Consider the following 18,399-nt stretch of genomic DNA (forward strand, 5'->3'; position numbering starts at 1 on the left):
GAGGACACTTTCTAGACTGAGAAGGCTGATTACAGGAGGAGTTTCTTACATAAAAAACAATCCATACACATCGCTTCACATTTTGATTAATTATTTTCACAAGTGTCATGTGTGCAAAGAACTTAGCTGTGACCTCAGGTGATTTCGATATGTAAACCTGAAATGGTTACTCTGCTCAACAGCAATTATGAACAGTCTTGGTACTCAGGAGAACTGATGGAAGTAGAATATCTTAAAAAAACAAAACCTTACTTTCTTTATGTAATTTTAATGACAATTCTTTCTATAAATCTCTGCATGTAAAGAAAAATACAACATTTCTGTGACCGAGTGTAGCATTTAAAATTCCCAAGAGGTTATGTTTCTTTCTGAGATTGGTTTAAATGACACTACTTATGTAAACAATTCACATACCATAAATTTCACAAGTGCAGGCCCTAGTGAGGATCGAACTCACGACCCCTGGTTTACAAGACCAGTGCTCTAACCACTGAGCTATAGAGCCAGGACATGCGCACCAGGGCAAATAAAACTTGATATAAGAGAGGCATATGAGCAACTAATCGCTATGAAACACAAGACTGCTTTACATTCTTCCTTTCATTTTTTAACGCCCTTGGCTCTGTATGATGTCATGGCGGAGGAGAAAGGAGGGGTTCCTTATATGGTCATCTCCGGCACACGGCTCTGGCTGGGGAAAAAAAAAACAGCCCCACCCACCTGCTGCTCAAAGCCTCTGCTTGGGAAGCTTAAAGGAAAGAAGGGCACGTGGATGAACTGAGGGTCAAAATAAGATAAAGAAGGATTGTTCTGATTTTTATTTATATGTGAATGATAAAGTACTTTAGGGGAGTGAAAGACTAGAATTTACGAGCTAGAAATGAGCTTAATGAATGAGAGAAACCTTATATCGAGTAAAGTGTGAATTGTGGTTGCTAAATGTTCACCTGCTTTATAACAGGAAGTAGAGCTGTCAAAACCACAACTACAGTAAGTTTATGTCAAAGTGCAGCAATCAATATTTACGAACGTCTCAAAGTCAAGTTGAGTTAACTTGAACAGCAATTTAAAAAAAAAAAAAAAGGGTGTTGGCGGTAATTGTGCAATACGGCCACCTACTGACCAGAGATTGTAAGTACGATTTTATTGGGGCTAGGACATGGAGAATCGTCTAATTTTCACAGATTTCTCCAACAAAAAATATCGATATGTGATTTCATATTACACATATTTGATAGTAGCTGCACATAAGAACAAAAACAGGTAGAGATAAAAGAGGTGTGACAGTCGTAAATATTATGGTGCCCATGTTGAATAAAATCTTTTGTCTCCGAAAAAAAGATAACTAGGTCGAATACAAAGGAATAAAAGGTGCATTTAAGAAAAGAAAAATGTGTAAAAAAGAATCCGACTTTTATGATTTGATATCAGCAGACGTTATAGATTTTATATCTTAGAAAAAAATCAGCCTACCTAACTTAGACAGGAAGAGATGAGACCTGTGTTTTGGAAGTTGCGCACACTCACACTCTCGGTCACACACACACACCCACACACACACAAACACAGGTCTGCACCTCCTGCCTGCTTGTCATCATCAGCAGTGACAGGAAGCGTCTGATACCGCTCGTTTTTTTTCACCTCGCTCAGTTAGATGCTTTATTTGCGCAGTTTGTAATGTTTTGAACGCATCTGTGAAGTACTGTAACTTCGTCCGTTGCGTTAATTATCCACACTGCGCCTTAATTAAAGTGACGATTTATTTGAGCAAAAGCTATTACAACAGTTACGGTCGTCGGGATTTAAACCTGTTTATTCCGAGCTGGAGATGACTTCTGGAGGTTTGGGGCTCACCGAGGGCCTGGGCCAAGACATAAACCAGGAGGAGTTAGACTTTTCGGACCTTTTTCTGTATAATCAACCTGATTTTTCTGTTGCCTGTGATAAAGGTGGGTATACATAAATTGCATATGCATTTTTCCAAACATAGTATCTTATTATTTATTTATTTTTTAAAGGCATTTCATAATCTTATTGCCGCTAGCCCACGTTTTCTCAGCTGAGGATGCGTCTGTAACTACTGTGTTGTGTTTTATTTTTATGACAATTTACCTCCCAAACCTTGACATTATACACTGATCGATAATCATCATCCTTTTGCTTTTAATCTAAGATCAAGAGGGCTTCCAAGACCCTTTTTTCTATTTTTGAATGGAAAGTAAACAGGAGTGCGACAGATTATAGTTAAGTAGATTCAAAATTAAGCGATCCTCATAGTACCATGAATGGTTTGGTTTTTTTTGGAATATGTATCTGCAAGCCTCTTCATTTTTGGCATCCTGACTAAAACCAACACTTGTTCAGTATGATAGTAATAGCTTTACTGGGGAGAGGAAATGCAAAACCAGCTCTCGCATCCCCAACATTGGCATATTCTCAATTTATAGATTTTTATTAAGAGAAAATGTTGTTCAAGCATGTTTTAGGTAAAAAAAAAAAAAAAAAAAAAAACTTTAAAGGGAACCGATTATGTTCATTTTCAGCTCCATATCTTTATTTTTGGACTCAACTAGAGTAGCTTTGCATGATTACGAAAATGAAAAAATTATTATTCACAAAATAATCGTGTTTTACTTTATATTCTGCCTTCATGCAGCGCCTTGCTTCATCTTCTCTCTGAAATTAGGTGTTTTAGTGTCTCTTCCTTTAATGCCAACTTTTTCTGAGTTGCTGTCCCAAACAAAGTGTTTAAAACCGAAAACCGGTTAGGCTCTGTGCTGAAGCCAGAGCCATGTACTTGAGGTGACCATATTAATCATTAATCTGCTCGCATGGATATCATATAGATGCAAGTGTGTTACTTCATATTTAAAACACTGACTATCTTTAAGTCCACTTTAAGTTACCACATGGTAGCAGTATTGTAGTAATCAGATATTCTGACCTGTGTGCTAAAATGTGTCCCTTCTTTGATCAGTGACAGATGACACTGGTGGTCTCCTTGACAATGACAGTCAGCCTCCTCTACTGGTGGTCCAGCCTCAAGATGCATACATCTCCACCTCTAACCCACCAACTTCTAACCAGGACACCTCCTCTCACTGCACCAACGCAGGAAACCTATCAGTAGCTGTGTTTGACACCATGGGGCTGACATCACGAGTCGGTATTCCTGCTCCCAGCCCCAGGATTGAGATCACTCCATCTGGTGACTCTCTCAGTTCACAGACCCTAGAGCCAAGTCCTGCCTCTAAAGCCCGTGGATCCTACAGAGAGTGCGTTAGCCCTGCCAGCAGTAATTCTTCCACTGGCTGGGGAGCAGATACTTACTCTCCCTTGGCATCTCCATGTGTGTCGCCATCTAATGTAGGGAGCTGTGGTATGGGCTTGAATCCCTTGGACCTCTGCTCAAGCCTGCAGGGCATCCATACGTCCTCTAACCACTCCTCTCCAGGAGCCTCACCTCGAAACAGCATCACGGATGAGACCTATCTCCAACCACAGAATCGTTCTACTTCACCACTCCCCCATCAGCGTTCCCGGTCTGTCTCGCCGCAGCGAGGCAAACGCTTCTACGGTCAGACCCACTCTAGTCAGGAGGGCACTCCTGTCAAGCAGCGCTCCCGGAGTCCTAGCCCCATCCCATCACCCCACGATCAGCAGGGGTCCTACTACTTGCACCAATACCAGGCTCAAGCTGAGTTTCATCCTCAAGTTCAGACCGCAACCTCTGGCCTGGACGAGATTCTGAATAGCAGTCCAGGAAGGGCCAAAATACAGGACTGTGTGTATGGCGAGGGTTACGACTGGGCTATTGAGCAAGAAAAGATGAGTAGGGGTGGAGCTGAGATCAAACCTGAGACCTTCTACATGCTCCCAACTGTGTGGCCTCCTTCTCATTCACTCCAACATAGTGGACGATCCGCATTCAGGTGTTATGTTTGTCTTAATTTATCACTTACAAGAAATATATGTCGTTTTTAATGACTTTTAATAAGCGCGGGTACTATGGTACAAGGTTCGTTTTGATTTTTTAAATCTAAACTTCTCTTTTTTGAACTCTTTCGTTCTTCCAGTGGTCTCGCCTTGGCTCCACTTCCATCTTTAGAGTGGTCATTGCCCAGTCAGACAAGCCAGTATGAGCTACTGATCCAACAACAGCCCAGATCGCATCACAGAGCTCACTATGAGACCGAGGGCAGCCGAGGAGCTGTCAAGACACCAAATGGCGGGCACCCGGAGGTTCAGGTGTGGGGATTCATATGTAGATACAAGAAAGGAGAGGAAACGAATGCGTGGTAGTTGTACCAGAGAGAGGGAGTGGGAGATTGTAAATGTTGGGGTGATATTTCCGGATAAACGTCTTTGTGTAAAGCTGATACTCATGCAAATATAGAAACAGTCCCATAACATGTCAGTGCTTCCACAATGCATGTGTGATTATTTAGACATGCATTGATTCAATCTGCTCAAGTAAACACAGTTATAATTACAAATCAAGAACCCACAAAAAGAGCATATAAATGTCAGTGCATGGTGTCCTTTATTTACTGTTTCTGGAAAGTAAAAAAATGGGCCTCCATTACCAGTTTTCCCAGTCATGCTACACAAATGGATTATGCAAAGCAATGTTCTGGCTTTGGCAGTTTGCATGTGAATTCTTTCCCACAGACACAAGAGATTTATTGTGTGGTGTAAATGTTTTCTCAAAAGGCATGGACTTTTATGATCTCAAAGTTGATTTAGTTCAGTATGAAGCATACATTTTAACTGCCCTTGTTGCCGTCACCAGCTCCGTGGCTACCAAGGCACATCCGCACTGGCGCTGCAGGTCTTCATTGGAACAGCCGATGAGAGGCTCCTGAAACCCCACGCCTTCTACCAGGTCCACCGCATCACCGGGAAGACCGTCACCACACCCAGCATGGAGAGGATGATCAATGGCACTAAGGTGTTGGAGATCCCTCTGGAGCCAAAGAGCCACATGAGAGTTGTGTGAGTAAAACTAATGCCAAGGGGATTCTCAATCATACGTCTCAAATGCCTAGAGTATGTGTCAACATTTCACCACAAGTCGTTCACATGTGACCTTGTGTTTTTCAACCAAGAGAGACCACTGAGGTGATTTAGCACTATAAGGCTCAGAGTGGAGATACAGCAACCTGAGTCGTCATGTGTTTTCTTTTGATTTTCCACTGTGATAAATCTTTAAATACTACAAGCTATAGCTGCTCATCACAACCACAAGGTTTTCATCTTCTTCCCTCCAAAAATGTTGCTGCTGCTAACAACTGATACATAAAACACACCACTTCCTGTGTGCCAGAGAGTTTTTCCAAGAAAGACCTAGCAAACTCTGGGTGTTTGCAGCAGCAACCAAAAATGGTTTGATGAACGTGACATATGATGAGTCACAACAGCAAATAGCAAACAAAATCAAAGAAGTTTCTTTTTCCATGAAAATGCCAGAGATCACTACTTTGGCTGCTTTGAAAGAAAATGAGCTTTTTACTGACTGAATATTTGAAATAGCAGAGATTGCATCAGTTAAATGTGAAAAAAGAGTCTGGGTGGACTGTGAAGAAAATCAAGTTTTTTTATAAATACGACAGAAATATCATTTTGAGCACTGATTTTATGTCATGTTTCTTCTCTTTCATGATAAAGGATTGACTGCGTTGGAATCTTGAAGCTGAGAAATGCTGACATTGAACTAAGAAATGGAGAGACTGATATTGGACGAAAAAACACACGCGTGCGCTTGGTCTTTCGCGTCCACATTCCTCAACCTGGAGGCCAGCCCGTGTCTCTTCAAGTGGCCTCTCATCCTATTGAATGCTGTAAGAAGTATTTTTATTGCATATGAGCGTTTTCTTTCTTTCTGCTTGATCGTGAGAGTCACTGTAGACCCTGAAGCTTTGTCGGCTGCTCTGTATTTTTGTATTTACATTCTTTCTCATTAGCTTTTGGTGGTTGATGTTAGCAAATATTGGCAAACATGTTGGTTTATATTATTTAACATTGCCACATAACTGCCACTTGTAGATGTATTGCTGACTGCTTAGAAAAAAAGGTACTAGCCTTAATGTGAATGCTCTTCAGTCTATAATGGTCAATAGTACTACTGCCTTGGATTTGATCCCACTATACAGTATACTTTAGTGTTACAATGACAATAAAGCTGCTCATGTTTTCACAGCTCAGCGTTCAGCTCAGGAGCTCCCTGCAGTCGAGAGGCAGGACCTGGACCAATGCTCTGTACTTGGTGGTCAACAAATGGTCCTTACTGGACAGAATTTTACATCTGACTCAAAGGTGATATTCTCGGAGAAGACACAAGGTGAGGAGTATTTTTTTTTAATCACAAATGTCTGTCTTTGGTGGAATGAATCTTCTAAGGTCTTCTTTGAAAGCTACTGTAGAAGAGCCACCCAAAGATTGTATTGGTAGATTGTAAAGGGTAGATGTGGCCCCTGTGCTACACTGCACATTGTTTACTGAAGGGGAGCTTGAGCCAGCAATTACCACATGTAGTCAATTAGCATCAAGGCTTAACAATTTTGTTATTTTGATGTTGTTATTATTATTATTTTTACCTGTATTTATACAGGTTATCCCATTGATAGTCAATGTCTCATTTACAAGAGAGAGACATGTTACATAATGTTTAAATGGGTGACTAACAATTGGTATGGTACTTATGACTTTATTTTATTCCCCCTGTAAATTTTTAACATTTAAACAAAGAGGTCTGTAGGGACTAACTTGTTTTTGCAGTCACACTCAAAGGAATTTCAGTTTTAGGCTAAGAGGTTGAAGCCCTCATATGTGATATTATGGTACTTCACAGTTTGAAGACTCAGAAAGAAACAAAAAAAAATCTCAGCAAAGCTCATCAAAACATCATATTTCTGTTGTTAATTGCTGATCTTTAAAACGTGCCAGCACAGCCACTCAAAGAAAAGCTCAAACTTGAGTTTACAAAGCTGAATGTTGGTGGTAGTAGTCCATACCCTTTGTAATTACTGTAAAAACACACAAATAACACGGGAATTTTATTTAAAATGCAGAATTATTCCCAAGCTAAGACAAAAGTGCCAAAAACTGCAGTTCCTCAAGTGGTGCCTTCGAGGCATGCTTTATGTAACCCACTTTAAGTATTATATGTGTTATTAAGGGCAAAATAAATATGGAGGAGACAAAGAAGCAAATTGGATTGTCTACAAAGCATGAAAGTATAAAAAGCATAAACTACTAATTGCTAACTTTATTACTTAGATAAATTCGATATTAATAGCTCTGAGCTAAAACCAAATGAAAAAGATGCACATTAGTACAGTTATAATGGGTTTAATGATACACCTTGTTAGCCAAACATGTTAGCCTTGGCTGCTAACTTTCACTGTATCCTCTTGTTCAAATATAGTCCCTTATAGTTACAAAAAAATTTTAAAAAAATTAGTGAGGCCAGAACAACAAACTGAAAGTTCACAAACTAATGTGTGGCTTCACTGTGGCTATTTCGATCTTTTATCTACAGTCCATAATTATGTAATTAAAGGATTGTTGACATGTGTGTTCACTTGTGATTTCAAACTTTTTTTCAGATTTTTTTTTTTTTTTTGAGGATTTAAAATTGAGCCTGTGTTGGTCTCCCAGTATCCCACTTGCGTGTGTCCATGTACACGTGCAGTATTTGTATTTTTAGATTATTTGCATATCACCCAGGATAACTCAACGTTCAGTGACGCACTTCTTCCTCCAGCCCCCACATCTACCTTTGATAAAATTAACCATTAACTTAAACATTTACTGTTTTGCTGGCAGTGGCAACTTTTATTTACTTCTAAATGGAAATTTCTCACCTCGTCACTGCTTGTTCTGCCCACACAAAATTGTAGGGTTACATAGTTTGAGAGAAGGATGGGTACAACTGAAAGCATGTAAAGCCTCCTTGTTGCTTGGCGTGGGGTTTTATGCAACAGGATGTGGTTAGACAGACTGATAAAGACTCAGACCCAGAGCAGAGGCTTTGTGTTTTTCACTGTGTGGGTAGAAAGCAGAAACAGCAGGTAAAAACTTTAGATGGGAATGAAACACTAAACCAGACATAAAAGAGAACCCTGTTTTCCACTGTCTGTGACAAATGTGCTTACTGTACTGTTAATTAAAGTCCTGACATATCATCTGATTGCTTGCATTACTGTTTCCAGCTGATTAAACTTGTAGAAATTGTTTGTTTTTTTGCTACATGTTTGGTTTCAACAGGATTCTTTGCCACTTCACCACCACATATAATTTTGTGGTAAAAAATAAAACTACTCTCAGCAGCTTGTGAGCCTGTAGTAAGATGAGTAAGATGGTAGCAATATCTTCCAGCCACCTCCAAAGCCATAAAATAGTCCAGCACATAAACCACAACTCTTTTGACTGAAGCAAATCAAATATAAAATGCTATTTACTGAGCTTTAGAGTCTTAGTGATGCAGTCAGCAAACCAAGAGTAGACCAAGCTGTTTAGCCCTTATGCTAAATTAAGCTGTGCTAAAAAACAAACAAACAGAAAAAAAAAAACAGATAACATGTATTTTCCAAAATGGGACTCAAACCTGCAAAAACTGTATTCCTTTTAATTTCAGATGGACAGCAGATCTGGGAAGTGGAAGCCACTGTGGACAGAGATAAAACTCAAGCTGTAAGTTAACTTCCCTTTTGCTGACACATAGAAGGGAAGTTTTATGTGTCATTTTGTAAGATGCATGCTAAAGTCATTTGTCTGGTAACTGTACATGCTTACACGTGAAAACAGAAATCAAAATTTAAAGCTCCTGTCTTCAGTTTGCTGAGTACATGAATGTGCTTCATATCATAAAAGCATTATTTCTTATACTAATTTTGACCTGACAGGTAGAGATTTGTGCCAGCTGACTCGTGACCTTTTTTCTCATTCTATCAATAGAACATGCTGTTTGTTGAAGTCCCTCCATATCGAGACCGGAGCATTTGCCAGCCGGCCAAAGTCAACTTCTGTGTCATCAATGGGAAAAAGAAACGCAGTCAGCCTCAGCACTTCGTCTACACTCCTATGATAGGTGTATATCTCTTAGTCATCTCAGCTCTGTTATTACGGAGAAAACAGGCGTACCTCCTATGTTTGAGAAATAGGAAGGTGATTCAAGTGTCAACATTTCCCAGCCTGGATTTGAATGGGAATGTCAGCACTGGAAATCTTATTATTACCTTGTCAGCATAACGTAACCCTGCATGTGAAGTAAAATACTATATTAATCCCATTTTGGGGAAATTCTTCTGTTACAGCTGTTGAAATAACATTAATAATAGTAATCTGTCAGATATCGTTCTGCGGGACAGATATATTGTATTATAGCACTACATAACTTATGCTAGCAAATAATGACAAAAAAACAACATAAGAAAAACATAAACTGATTTTGATGTTGCTAAAAGAGGCAAATGTGTGCTAAGTCATCCATCAGCGATGAGAAAAAGCAACAGAAAAGTTACAGGAAATTGCAAAACGTTAGTTAGATTAAATCTGACAGTTCTAAAATTTTAACCCCAAAAGTAGATTAATGCAGTTACAAACTTCTGATATAACACTCCTGTTCTGCAGTTTTATCAGAAATCAGAAGTTAATCAGTTATAGCAGCACGCTGACACTGCAGCCACAACAGAGACTGCGTAGGGGTTGGGGGCAAATCTTACTTCTTCTCAAAGGGAAAAATTGTTTTCCTTTTTAACGCCTACATGTGATACCTGCATTACAGCGCCGACACACTCTGCCTAATTTTAAAAAAAGGCTTTTAGTTTATTGGTTTATATATATAGATATAGATATATATTTATAGCTTTTAGGTGAAGTGAGGCAAGATTATTAAGGAGTAGAGAAAGAAGCGTAACGTCATTGCAGCTGACAATTTAAAGCCATTTCAGTCTACACTGATTTATACTCTGGCCACTGGTTGTGAAACCTACATGTGTTTACTATCACCAGACCTAAAGATGACTGGAGATGCAAAGACTTGTTTCTTTAGGTCACATAATCACTGAAATAACTCGAGAGCTTCTAAATACGCTGGCATTAATGTTCCTTTTGTAAATATCTTCTTCCCATTTTATACTAGCTGAGTTGCTGTGACATTTCAGTTAATATACTGTATTTAAAGTCTCAAGAGAACAGTTTCCAGTAAACTTGGTTTCACCTTGTCTAATAACACAATACCTGCAAAAACTACTGGCATTTACATCATCCCTATGTTTACTCTGTAAATAGGAAAGTAAGTACTAATCAGCAAATGTTAGCGTGCTAACATGCAAAGTAAGATGACTGTGGCTGTTTGTTTATACTGGTCTAGTGACAGACCTGCATTGTTCTCTCACTCTCTGAAAAATCTAATAATAATTGTTTTTATTTTTCAGCCATTAAAGCAGAACCACTGGATGACTACCAGCTGAATTCTTATGGCTATTCAAATAATCAGTCTCTCTCTGGCATGTCAATGAAGTCACTGTACCATCCCCTGGAGCAAGACAACAGCCTTCAAGCCTTGAATGTTTCCTCAGCACTTTACCATCTAACCACTGTAGACCCCCGAGCCCACATGTTAACCCCAGATCAACTGGATGATCAACCAGTTTATTACCAGTCAAGACCTGGCACTCTGGTCAACAACCCAGTGCTGTACCACACTGGGAATCAGCGTTACAGCAACTGCAGTAGCGCTCTACTAGGTGGTTCCCCAATGGCTCCGCATCCAGCCTCTGCTCCCAGCCAGTGTGTCAGTGCCAGAACCCCTGTGCCTAAATTGGGTGAAGGTCCTCAAGTTGGTGATTCGTTTGACCCTTATTCAATGTCAAGGAATCATGGTTACATGCAGACAGCACTACCACTAGGAAAGTCGCCACCTCTGAGATACATTCAAAGTCAAGTCCAGGCAAAGGTTGGAAGCCGGGTGGACCCAGGTGGGCAGCCGCTGGCCCAGATCGTCCCTGCTAGAGGAAACCATGAGGAACGAGCTCCAGAGAAAATCATGATCAAACAAGAGAACCTCAGTTATGCCTATCTGGAGGATGGTGAGTATAATGTTATGTACTGTTTGAATGTTTGAATGCTTGAAGTCCTCCTGACATTTTTTCCACCATGAAATTATGGCTGACAGGTTTTTTTAACCTTTCCATTGAGAATTCCCGCTTCACCCAGGAATGTTGGCAAGGTTTAATCCTTTCTGAATCTTTATATATGTAGTTTTTTGTTTGTTTGTTTGTTTGTTTTTTAACATATTTGCACACAGATAAGTCAGCCATACTTTGGGAAGGGACTGAACAAAAATGTTTGCTGTTATTGTGTTTATAAATTTAATGATTCTTTGTCATGAGGATAAGCTTTTCACCCCCACCTCCAAGTGTAACCACTGTGTTATAAACACATTATTAAGAAAGTGCATACAAGGTGCAACAGTTAGGTAAAATACTGAAGCCTTGTGTTTGTGGTCCAATTTGCAGTGCATACAAGCATATTGCAACTGTATGCTTGCAAATCCTGCGTTGTGGTTTTCTTTAGGGCCTTACTCTCCACTTTCCTGTCTGTTTCAGTCTTACTTTCACTGTCTCATTTCACACACTCATGCAAGCACACACGCTCGTTAAAGTATCACGGGCTCACTTGAAACTTGGTATGACCCAAAGCACTTTCCTTAGAGTTTTTGCTGTGTTTGTAGATAATGAATGGGGAAACAAGCAGCGGCACTGCTTTGAAGCAACCTGACCTGCTTTGCTGTGGAAGAGTGTTTATGTTTACACATCCGTAGTTGAGGGAAGATACAGGAAGTACATGGTACAGGCAAATACATGCGGATACATTTACATCCATGGTTAAAAAAATAAATAAAAGCACTTTGTTCTTGTCTCTGATGTAGACTTTACATTTGGATGTTGTTTCTATCAGAGGTAAGGATGTAACATCCTGAAATCATTGATAAGTGTTGATAAACCCATGTTGCATAACAGAGAGATCTAGTGGACGTAAGTATAACTGCAGCCATGCAAAGTCACGATTAGACTGATTTATGCTTAAAATTAGAACATTTTTGGGGAGGACTGATGGCTGAGGCCTCCAGAGTGCAAACCACGGCCCACAACATCCTTTCAAGTTCAAGTCTAGTTGAGGTCTTTTGTTGTATTTCCCACAACTCCCCATCCTTTCCTGTTATTCTCTACTATCGACCTTTAATAAAAGCATAAACTGCCCTAAAAAGTCTGACTATGGCAACACCTGGTGGTGGGAACAAATAAGGCACTTAAGGTCTTCTCACCCTTCAGATCAAACTTGAGGTTTTAAGAATTTAAATCTTTGCAACTGGGCTTTAAAAACACACAAAAAATATATAATCTGCTTAGCATTTAAGAATAATAGAAATAAGCAGCTCAGCTTGCATTTTTGCTGAAAATATGAAGGTTCTTAATCCCTCTTTTCAATGTTTTCCAGTGAATGACATCATAAGAAGAGACATGAGAGGCCACAATGGAGAGTGATCATGCTGCTCTGAAGCCACTCAAAGTTTAAGCATAATCTGTAGACATCAAGAACAAGAACAATAAATCTTCAGTAACTGTAATTTAAGCGAAACGATAGAGACTGGTCCGTTATATACCACATTTCTGTACAACTTTGAAGGGTCAGCTCCATTTTGTTATCATATATTTCAGCCTTAGTAAGAATACTGGATCATATATTCATTATACTCTTTTATTTTAACTTGTTTAACTTCTCTCTGTTTATACAGTTGTAAAATTGCTCTTTGTAAGCTTGTAGAAAATGTTTTATATTAAACAAATTCTTTGTATATGAATCATGGTGTTTGAGTGTTGACTTACTGACTGTAATCATTTTGTTACATATAGGAAGCAGAAGGAACTAAATAATAAATGTGTACCTTTTTTTTTAAGTAATAGAAAATACACAGCACTGTGCAAAAGCCTTGAGCTATCCCTCATTTCTATATATTTTTGTAGGAAAATGAGAAATAGGTGAATTTATTGAAGCATACAAACATAAATGTAAATACAGTATATGAGGCAAAGACAGAGGTTGCACATTTCTAATCAGCTTGAAAGAAAGTCAATATTTGGTATGATCACTTTTTCCCTCAACACAGACTGAACTCTCTTAGGCAGCTTTCTTGTAATTTCTTTAATTAGTCTTCAGGAAAAGTTCTCCAGGCTCCTTGAGTGGCATCTTTTACTGCCTTTTGTTTCATTCTCTGCAAAGAGAATTTCAAGCTGAATGTTTAAAATATTGTTTTAGATTTATTTCGGGTTTAATTATTCCATTATTTGATTGTAAACAGGAAAGCTATTTTGAAATGTAGGTGGCAGCAATTAAAAGATATTCAAAGCATTTTGCATCTGAACTCACGTAATAATATCATGACTCACATTTTGACTGTCTCCTTTTTACAGAAGTAAATAAGGAGAAACCTGATGACATAACAGCAACATAAATAAGACTGATCAGTTTTAATAACCGTTGCAATAGAAAGTGGGAAAACGAGAGTGTGAAAGGACTCATTCGTGCTCATGTGAACTTGGAAAAACTGCATAGAAATGCAGTAATACTACATGCAGCAATACTAAAAAGCACACTTGAGAGAAAATATTGGCGGTAATTATCTTGAGTAGCAAAACCTATTAACTTTTACACTTCATCTTTGAGGCGAGGCTGTAAAATATTTAGTGGGTGAAAACCTCTCGAGTTTTTTGGATGGGAACTTATTTCCTGTAAAGCAGTGGCTCTAAAACAGCCATGCATCATCGCTGGTGAAGCACAGAAACTCTGCTTGGAGAAAAAAAAAGAAGCGTTTGCCACCTTGATGACATCTATTTCACTAAATTCATCTTTGATTTTTTTGTCTTTTCAATTTATTTATTGTTCACTGTGGATAAAATCTCGCCGCAAGGATTAAAGATATGAAAAATGCAATAAAATAAATAAAAACTATTTTCCACGAACGTTAGAGGGGGTTGTTTTCAAGCCAATCCTCTATCGGAGCGGAAGGAGATGGCGGATTTATGATGTCATTTCCGACAAGTGATTTATTTTCTCTCCCTTTGTGAACTACTTTAGCTTTTTTACGTTAGAAGAGCTGACTTTGGTGTTTGCATTCCTGTAGCAGTAAAACGAGGCAAGTACTTCCATCACTGGTGAGCTTTTTCCCCCCACTTTCCGCTCTCGAACACTGTCTTGACAAAGTGCTTCGCTACATTGTAACGCTGTGAGTGTGTGGTACCTAGGCGTATCCACAATAAAGTAAATATATAAAGTAAGTATGAAATACGTTTATGTTTTGGTTCGTTTGAGTACAGTGGAGCAGAGTGTCTGTTTTATTCACATTTTTAAGAGAGTCTGTTTAAAAAGTGGCCGCTATGAGGCAGAGTAACATCTCAACACATAATCTCTCTCTCTTTTTTTAATGCACCCTGTCGTCATTTAATGGTTTACATGTCTTTCTTCTACCGTTGCTCACGTTGATTTCACAGGCAGGTCACCGGAGGAAGCGTAACAGAGCAGGGTCATCATGTCTGCAGAACTGGACTTGTCCACTCCAGAGATCCCTGAGCCTACCCTGCTAGAAAGCATACTGCGCTATGGGTTGTTTCTCGGTGCTATCTTTCAGCTTATTTGCATCCTGGCTGTCATCTTCCCTTCATCCAAGGGCCACGAACAGGTGGGTCTTATAGAGAGGTGTGCTTGCCCATCCTCAGGGGTGTACTGTGAAGGAAGTTCTGCATAGTCAGGCTTTCTTTGTGTTATCTGAGTATCACTAGAGCAGTTATCCACCGGCTTTGGTAACTGTGGTTTTCTGTTGACATGAAAGCCCAACATTTCTGAAATCGTGATCATCAAGCACTCTCTGTGGTCAAAATAAATGTATGAGTCATCTCCAGTTATGTTTATTTTACTGCTCTGTGTGGTTTTGTTGCTACAGTTTATTTCAGCTGCACAATCCAGCTGTGAGGCTTTTGGTGCATGTAAATGCTACGCACGGCTAAGACTCTCCTGCAACCTAATAAAAGGGACAATGAATTCACTTCAGTTTGTCACCAAAGTGAAAGTAAAATTACTGACTGAGTAGGTAGTTTTAGTGATGAATAGCCAACAAAAGGAACCAATTGATTTTCTAATCTGTGTTTTAGTAGCTGCAGTTCCTTCAGTGTAAAAGCAGTAGATTTGGACCAAATATTAAAAAAAAAAAATTCATACACTGTATACATGCAAATTCTCATAACTCACAATGGTTTATAATAATGTTAAAAGAGAGCCATCTTCATCACACTGAACACTCTGACATTACGTTTAACAGAGCTCGGTAACCCATTGATCTCTGCATACTCCTCCCCTCTGGTTTAGCTTGGGGTAAGGTTGGTTTCATTGAGCATCACAGGAAGGATGTGAATAAGTCTGGGCTCAGGTGAAACAGAGAAGGATGCACAAATCAATAGAACTGAAGCACAATGCAGACAGTTAAGTCAAATTGTCACTGTACACCATATGCCCATCCTGATGTGTTTTTCTTCTCTTGCATGAGCACCCAACAACTGTTGTTCTCGGTTGTTACGCACAGATGTTATTTTTTTCTTCTTAGAATGACAGTATGAGTTTGAGGGGTTAAAAATTGTAGGTGTATTAGAAATACATTAGGAAATGTCTACAATTGCATGCACATTTGTTACATCACAGTTAACTTATTCTCTTCCCATTTTTAAGGAGATATTAATGTGTAATCATCAACCTAATTTACACTTTTTAGGCTATTTTACTCTGCTTTAGAGTGATATATGGTATAGAGACTGTGCTGTAACACCACACAGATACATCATATGTCTTTTGTTATGTCACAGAAGAGTTTAATTGATTACATTATGGTTTCCAATGAGTTAAACACATTAATGTAGTTATACTATGGAACAGCTGATGTTAACATTAGGATACTGAAAGTAAAATAATTTAAGTTTTTTTTATATTTTGCCTCTCATATTTAGAAGTTGATCTAAAAAGAAATAGAGAGAAACTGGGCACCACTTAGCAAGTGTAGTGCTGAGTCTCTTGTTTTAGAATGTGAACGGGAAGACGGGACTACTTTCACAATCTCCATAATAACAACTGTCAGGAGAGATTATTTATAGACAAGAGCAATTAAATCCACTGTCAAATTACTCTATTTTCAGGCATCATTATCAGATGCACTGATTACTCTCCACAGTATGTCGCCATTTCATCTTTTTTACAGCAGCCTGCTGTCGTTCCTACCCACCAGAACAATGGGAAAGATTACACTCACAGAAACTAGGCTGGCAGAAAATAAAAAGTGCTGAAAAATGTCAGTTTCTTTTGTCTGCTGTGTACAGTATTTGTCTGGGAATTTCATTCAACTGTCCGTTAAACTGCAATAGTTTAATGTAGAGATGGAAAACTGCAAACTGTATAAACAGCATGGAAAATGTATAATACTTACCCCATGTGGATAAGAAGTCAAATTAAACACACTCTTTATGACAAATTTAACATGGGGGGAAAATGATGAATAAAATGACATTAGCATTATATTTACTAGTTATACATGAATCAACTGGCTGTCAGTATGTAAAGTGACCTAAATAGCCTCTAACTCGTGAGCTACATCCTTCTTTCAGCTGCTCCAGGGTTCGGCACCCTGGTGATCTGCCTCCATCTCCTCTATTCTGACCACTGCACTGTACAATGTCCATTGCTTTTACTTCTATGCAGTATGTTGTTGTGGATATTTGAATTATTTTATTAAAGTTAGGGTTGTGAAATGCTGGACTTTTATCACTATATTTCCATTTTTAAGTGAGTGCTAGGGACAAATGAAAAGACTGTTCCTTTGGAGGTTGTTCAGGGTGCTCTGTGTTTGCTCTGCAGGAGGAAGCTGAGTCCACTGACGTAAAGACTGCTGAACAGATAAAGAAACCTAAAGGACCAACACCTCAGCCTCGACAGAAACCAAAGAAAGAGAGCAAAAAGAAGCGATAAATATCTGTGTGCATGTCTGCGCGCGCGTGTGTGTATTACCTTGAGAATGTGTGTGTTGGGTCATTGCCAACGTTATAAGAATTCCGTTATTACAAGTATAAGCACTAATTTACAACAATTTAAAAAAAAAAAAGATGTGTGTTGAATTTGAGGCACAAGAAAAGGACCAACTACATCCTGTTCAACACATTACAAAAACAGCTCATTATCATGGTGCTTACCAACAGTTTATTTAGTTACACACCGTGTTTCATTGGTGGTGTTTGTTATACATTTTCTTTTGTAACAATTGAATATCATTGGTTGAATTGTGTGTTAATAACAAGGCAGAAATAAATGTGTTTTGCAGCCATCCACCTTAGCAGTTTACAGTAATTGCCAAACCTCAGTTTCATGTAAAGAAATGAGAATGACATCATGACCCAGCCTTCTGTATGACAAAACACTTACCTTATAAAACTGTGGTTTGGTGTAGTAAATCATAATGCCATAGATGATACACCAAAGTCTCACATTGTCCAAAAGTACTAGGTTGTGTTTTCACTCTAAATTTGTAATACAACGACTGTATGTTTAAATGTATTCAAAATTCCGAGATAAACAGTGATCAGATTTTTGCTAATCGTTGATGCCCTCAGAAAGCCATTTGTTTGGGATGTTTATTACCTCGTTTAGATCCATTTAGCATTTTATTAAAGCGGTAGTATTGCACATATTTTACATGAACTGTCTTGTATAAAGTCTTGATTTTAATCCAAGTATTCCAGACAAATTCTGGCCGTCTTGATGTGCATCTGGGCAGTTATTTTTAAATTAATTTTCATTTTGAGGGGTTACTGGGACATAAGAATTGCACGTATAGAGTTACCAGTGGTAATTCTACTTCCACTATCAGCTATTGCAGAGTTCCGAGGGTTCTATGAGCGACATGGGCCTACATTATAATGCCTCTGCTTGAATATATCTTATTTGACAAGGTAGTTGACTGTGTCATTGAAAAAAGTACTGGGATTGTACGCTTTATTTTAAGTACACTAAGTAGTCTCCTTGAAGTAGTTTCAGTTCTCCGCTTCAACTACTGGAAACTTGATGCGGGAGTGTGGGAGAGGATATCAGCTGATGGATGATGATAAACACCGCTGAACGCCGACCGCGTTCCGGTATCACTGCACCAGCAAAAACTTACCATTAGGGAAGTGTGTGTCGCTTAGCAACCAATTTTCCCAGTCGGCTGAATGGAGCTTTTCAGCAAACGAGAGACGTAAACATACAGGGCACGCGCGTCGTGTCTTATTACCTTTATTATAAGAAAGTTTTAAGTCGTGACTA

General features: G+C 38.9%; 2 protein-coding genes and 1 non-coding gene across 5 annotated transcripts; 2 read left to right on the forward strand and 1 right to left on the reverse strand.

Annotated features, from left to right (window-relative positions):
• Window positions 1-432: 432 nt before the first annotated feature.
• trnat-ugu (transfer RNA threonine (anticodon UGU)) lies at window positions 433-505 on the reverse strand. Its single transcript has one exon. It is a non-coding gene; the product is annotated as a tRNA-Thr (tRNA).
• Window positions 506-1,647: 1,142 nt separating this feature from the next.
• On the forward strand, window positions 1,648-12,719 carry LOC102777133 (nuclear factor of activated T-cells, cytoplasmic 2). The gene is made up of 10 exons (XM_006782798.2): window positions 1,648-1,949; window positions 2,978-3,932; window positions 4,077-4,248; window positions 4,793-4,995; window positions 5,668-5,840; window positions 6,200-6,340; window positions 8,639-8,694; window positions 8,959-9,091; window positions 10,440-11,093; window positions 12,505-12,719. Exons 1-10 carry the CDS (start codon window positions 1,829-1,831, stop codon window positions 12,549-12,551), a joined length of 2,655 nt encoding a protein of 884 aa, XP_006782861.1. The 5' UTR covers window positions 1,648-1,828; the 3' UTR covers window positions 12,552-12,719.
• A 1,344-nt stretch (window positions 12,720-14,063) lies between these two features.
• On the forward strand, window positions 14,064-17,801 carry manbal (mannosidase beta like). 3 transcript variants are annotated; one of them, XM_087841356.1, is made up of 3 exons: window positions 14,064-14,204; window positions 14,560-14,743; window positions 16,960-17,800. In XM_087841356.1, exons 2-3 carry the CDS (start codon window positions 14,594-14,596, stop codon window positions 17,068-17,070), a joined length of 261 nt encoding a protein of 86 aa, XP_087697482.1. In that variant the 5' UTR covers window positions 14,064-14,204; window positions 14,560-14,593; the 3' UTR covers window positions 17,071-17,800. The 3 variants fall into 3 exon arrangements, with proteins under 3 accessions (XP_087697482.1, XP_006782859.2, XP_006782860.2); XM_006782796.3 differs by having other exon boundaries at window positions 14,078-14,219; window positions 14,556-14,743; window positions 16,960-17,801; XM_006782797.3 differs by having other exon boundaries at window positions 14,200-14,338; window positions 14,556-14,743; window positions 16,960-17,801.
• Window positions 17,802-18,399: the final 598 nt, after the last annotated feature.

This window comes from Neolamprologus brichardi, chromosome 5 (genome assembly GCF_056152115.1).
Source record: "Neolamprologus brichardi isolate AB-2024 chromosome 5, ASM5615211v1, whole genome shotgun sequence".
Classification (NCBI taxonomy): domain Eukaryota; kingdom Metazoa; phylum Chordata; class Actinopteri; order Cichliformes; family Cichlidae; genus Neolamprologus; species Neolamprologus brichardi.

What these genes read in the sequence shown, in the direction of transcription:
- LOC102777133 (XM_006782798.2), top strand. Translation starts at nt 1,829, where the DNA reads ATGACTTCTGGAGGTTTGGGGCTCACCGAGGGCCTGGGCCAAGACATA. An exon ending in TTCTGTTGCCTGTGATAAAG is followed by an intron (nt 1,950 to 2,977) that starts GTGGGTATACAT and finishes TTCTTTGATCAG; the next exon opens with TGACAGATGACACTGGTGGT. An exon ending in AAGAGCCACATGAGAGTTGT is followed by an intron (nt 4,996 to 5,667) that starts GTGAGTAAAACT and finishes TTCATGATAAAG; the next exon opens with GATTGACTGCGTTGGAATCT.
- manbal (XM_087841356.1), top strand. Translation starts at nt 14,594, where the DNA reads ATGTCTGCAGAACTGGACTTGTCCACTCCAGAGATCCCTGAGCCTACC. An exon ending in CATCCAAGGGCCACGAACAG is followed by an intron (nt 14,744 to 16,959) that starts GTGGGTCTTATA and finishes TTTGCTCTGCAG; the next exon opens with GAGGAAGCTGAGTCCACTGA.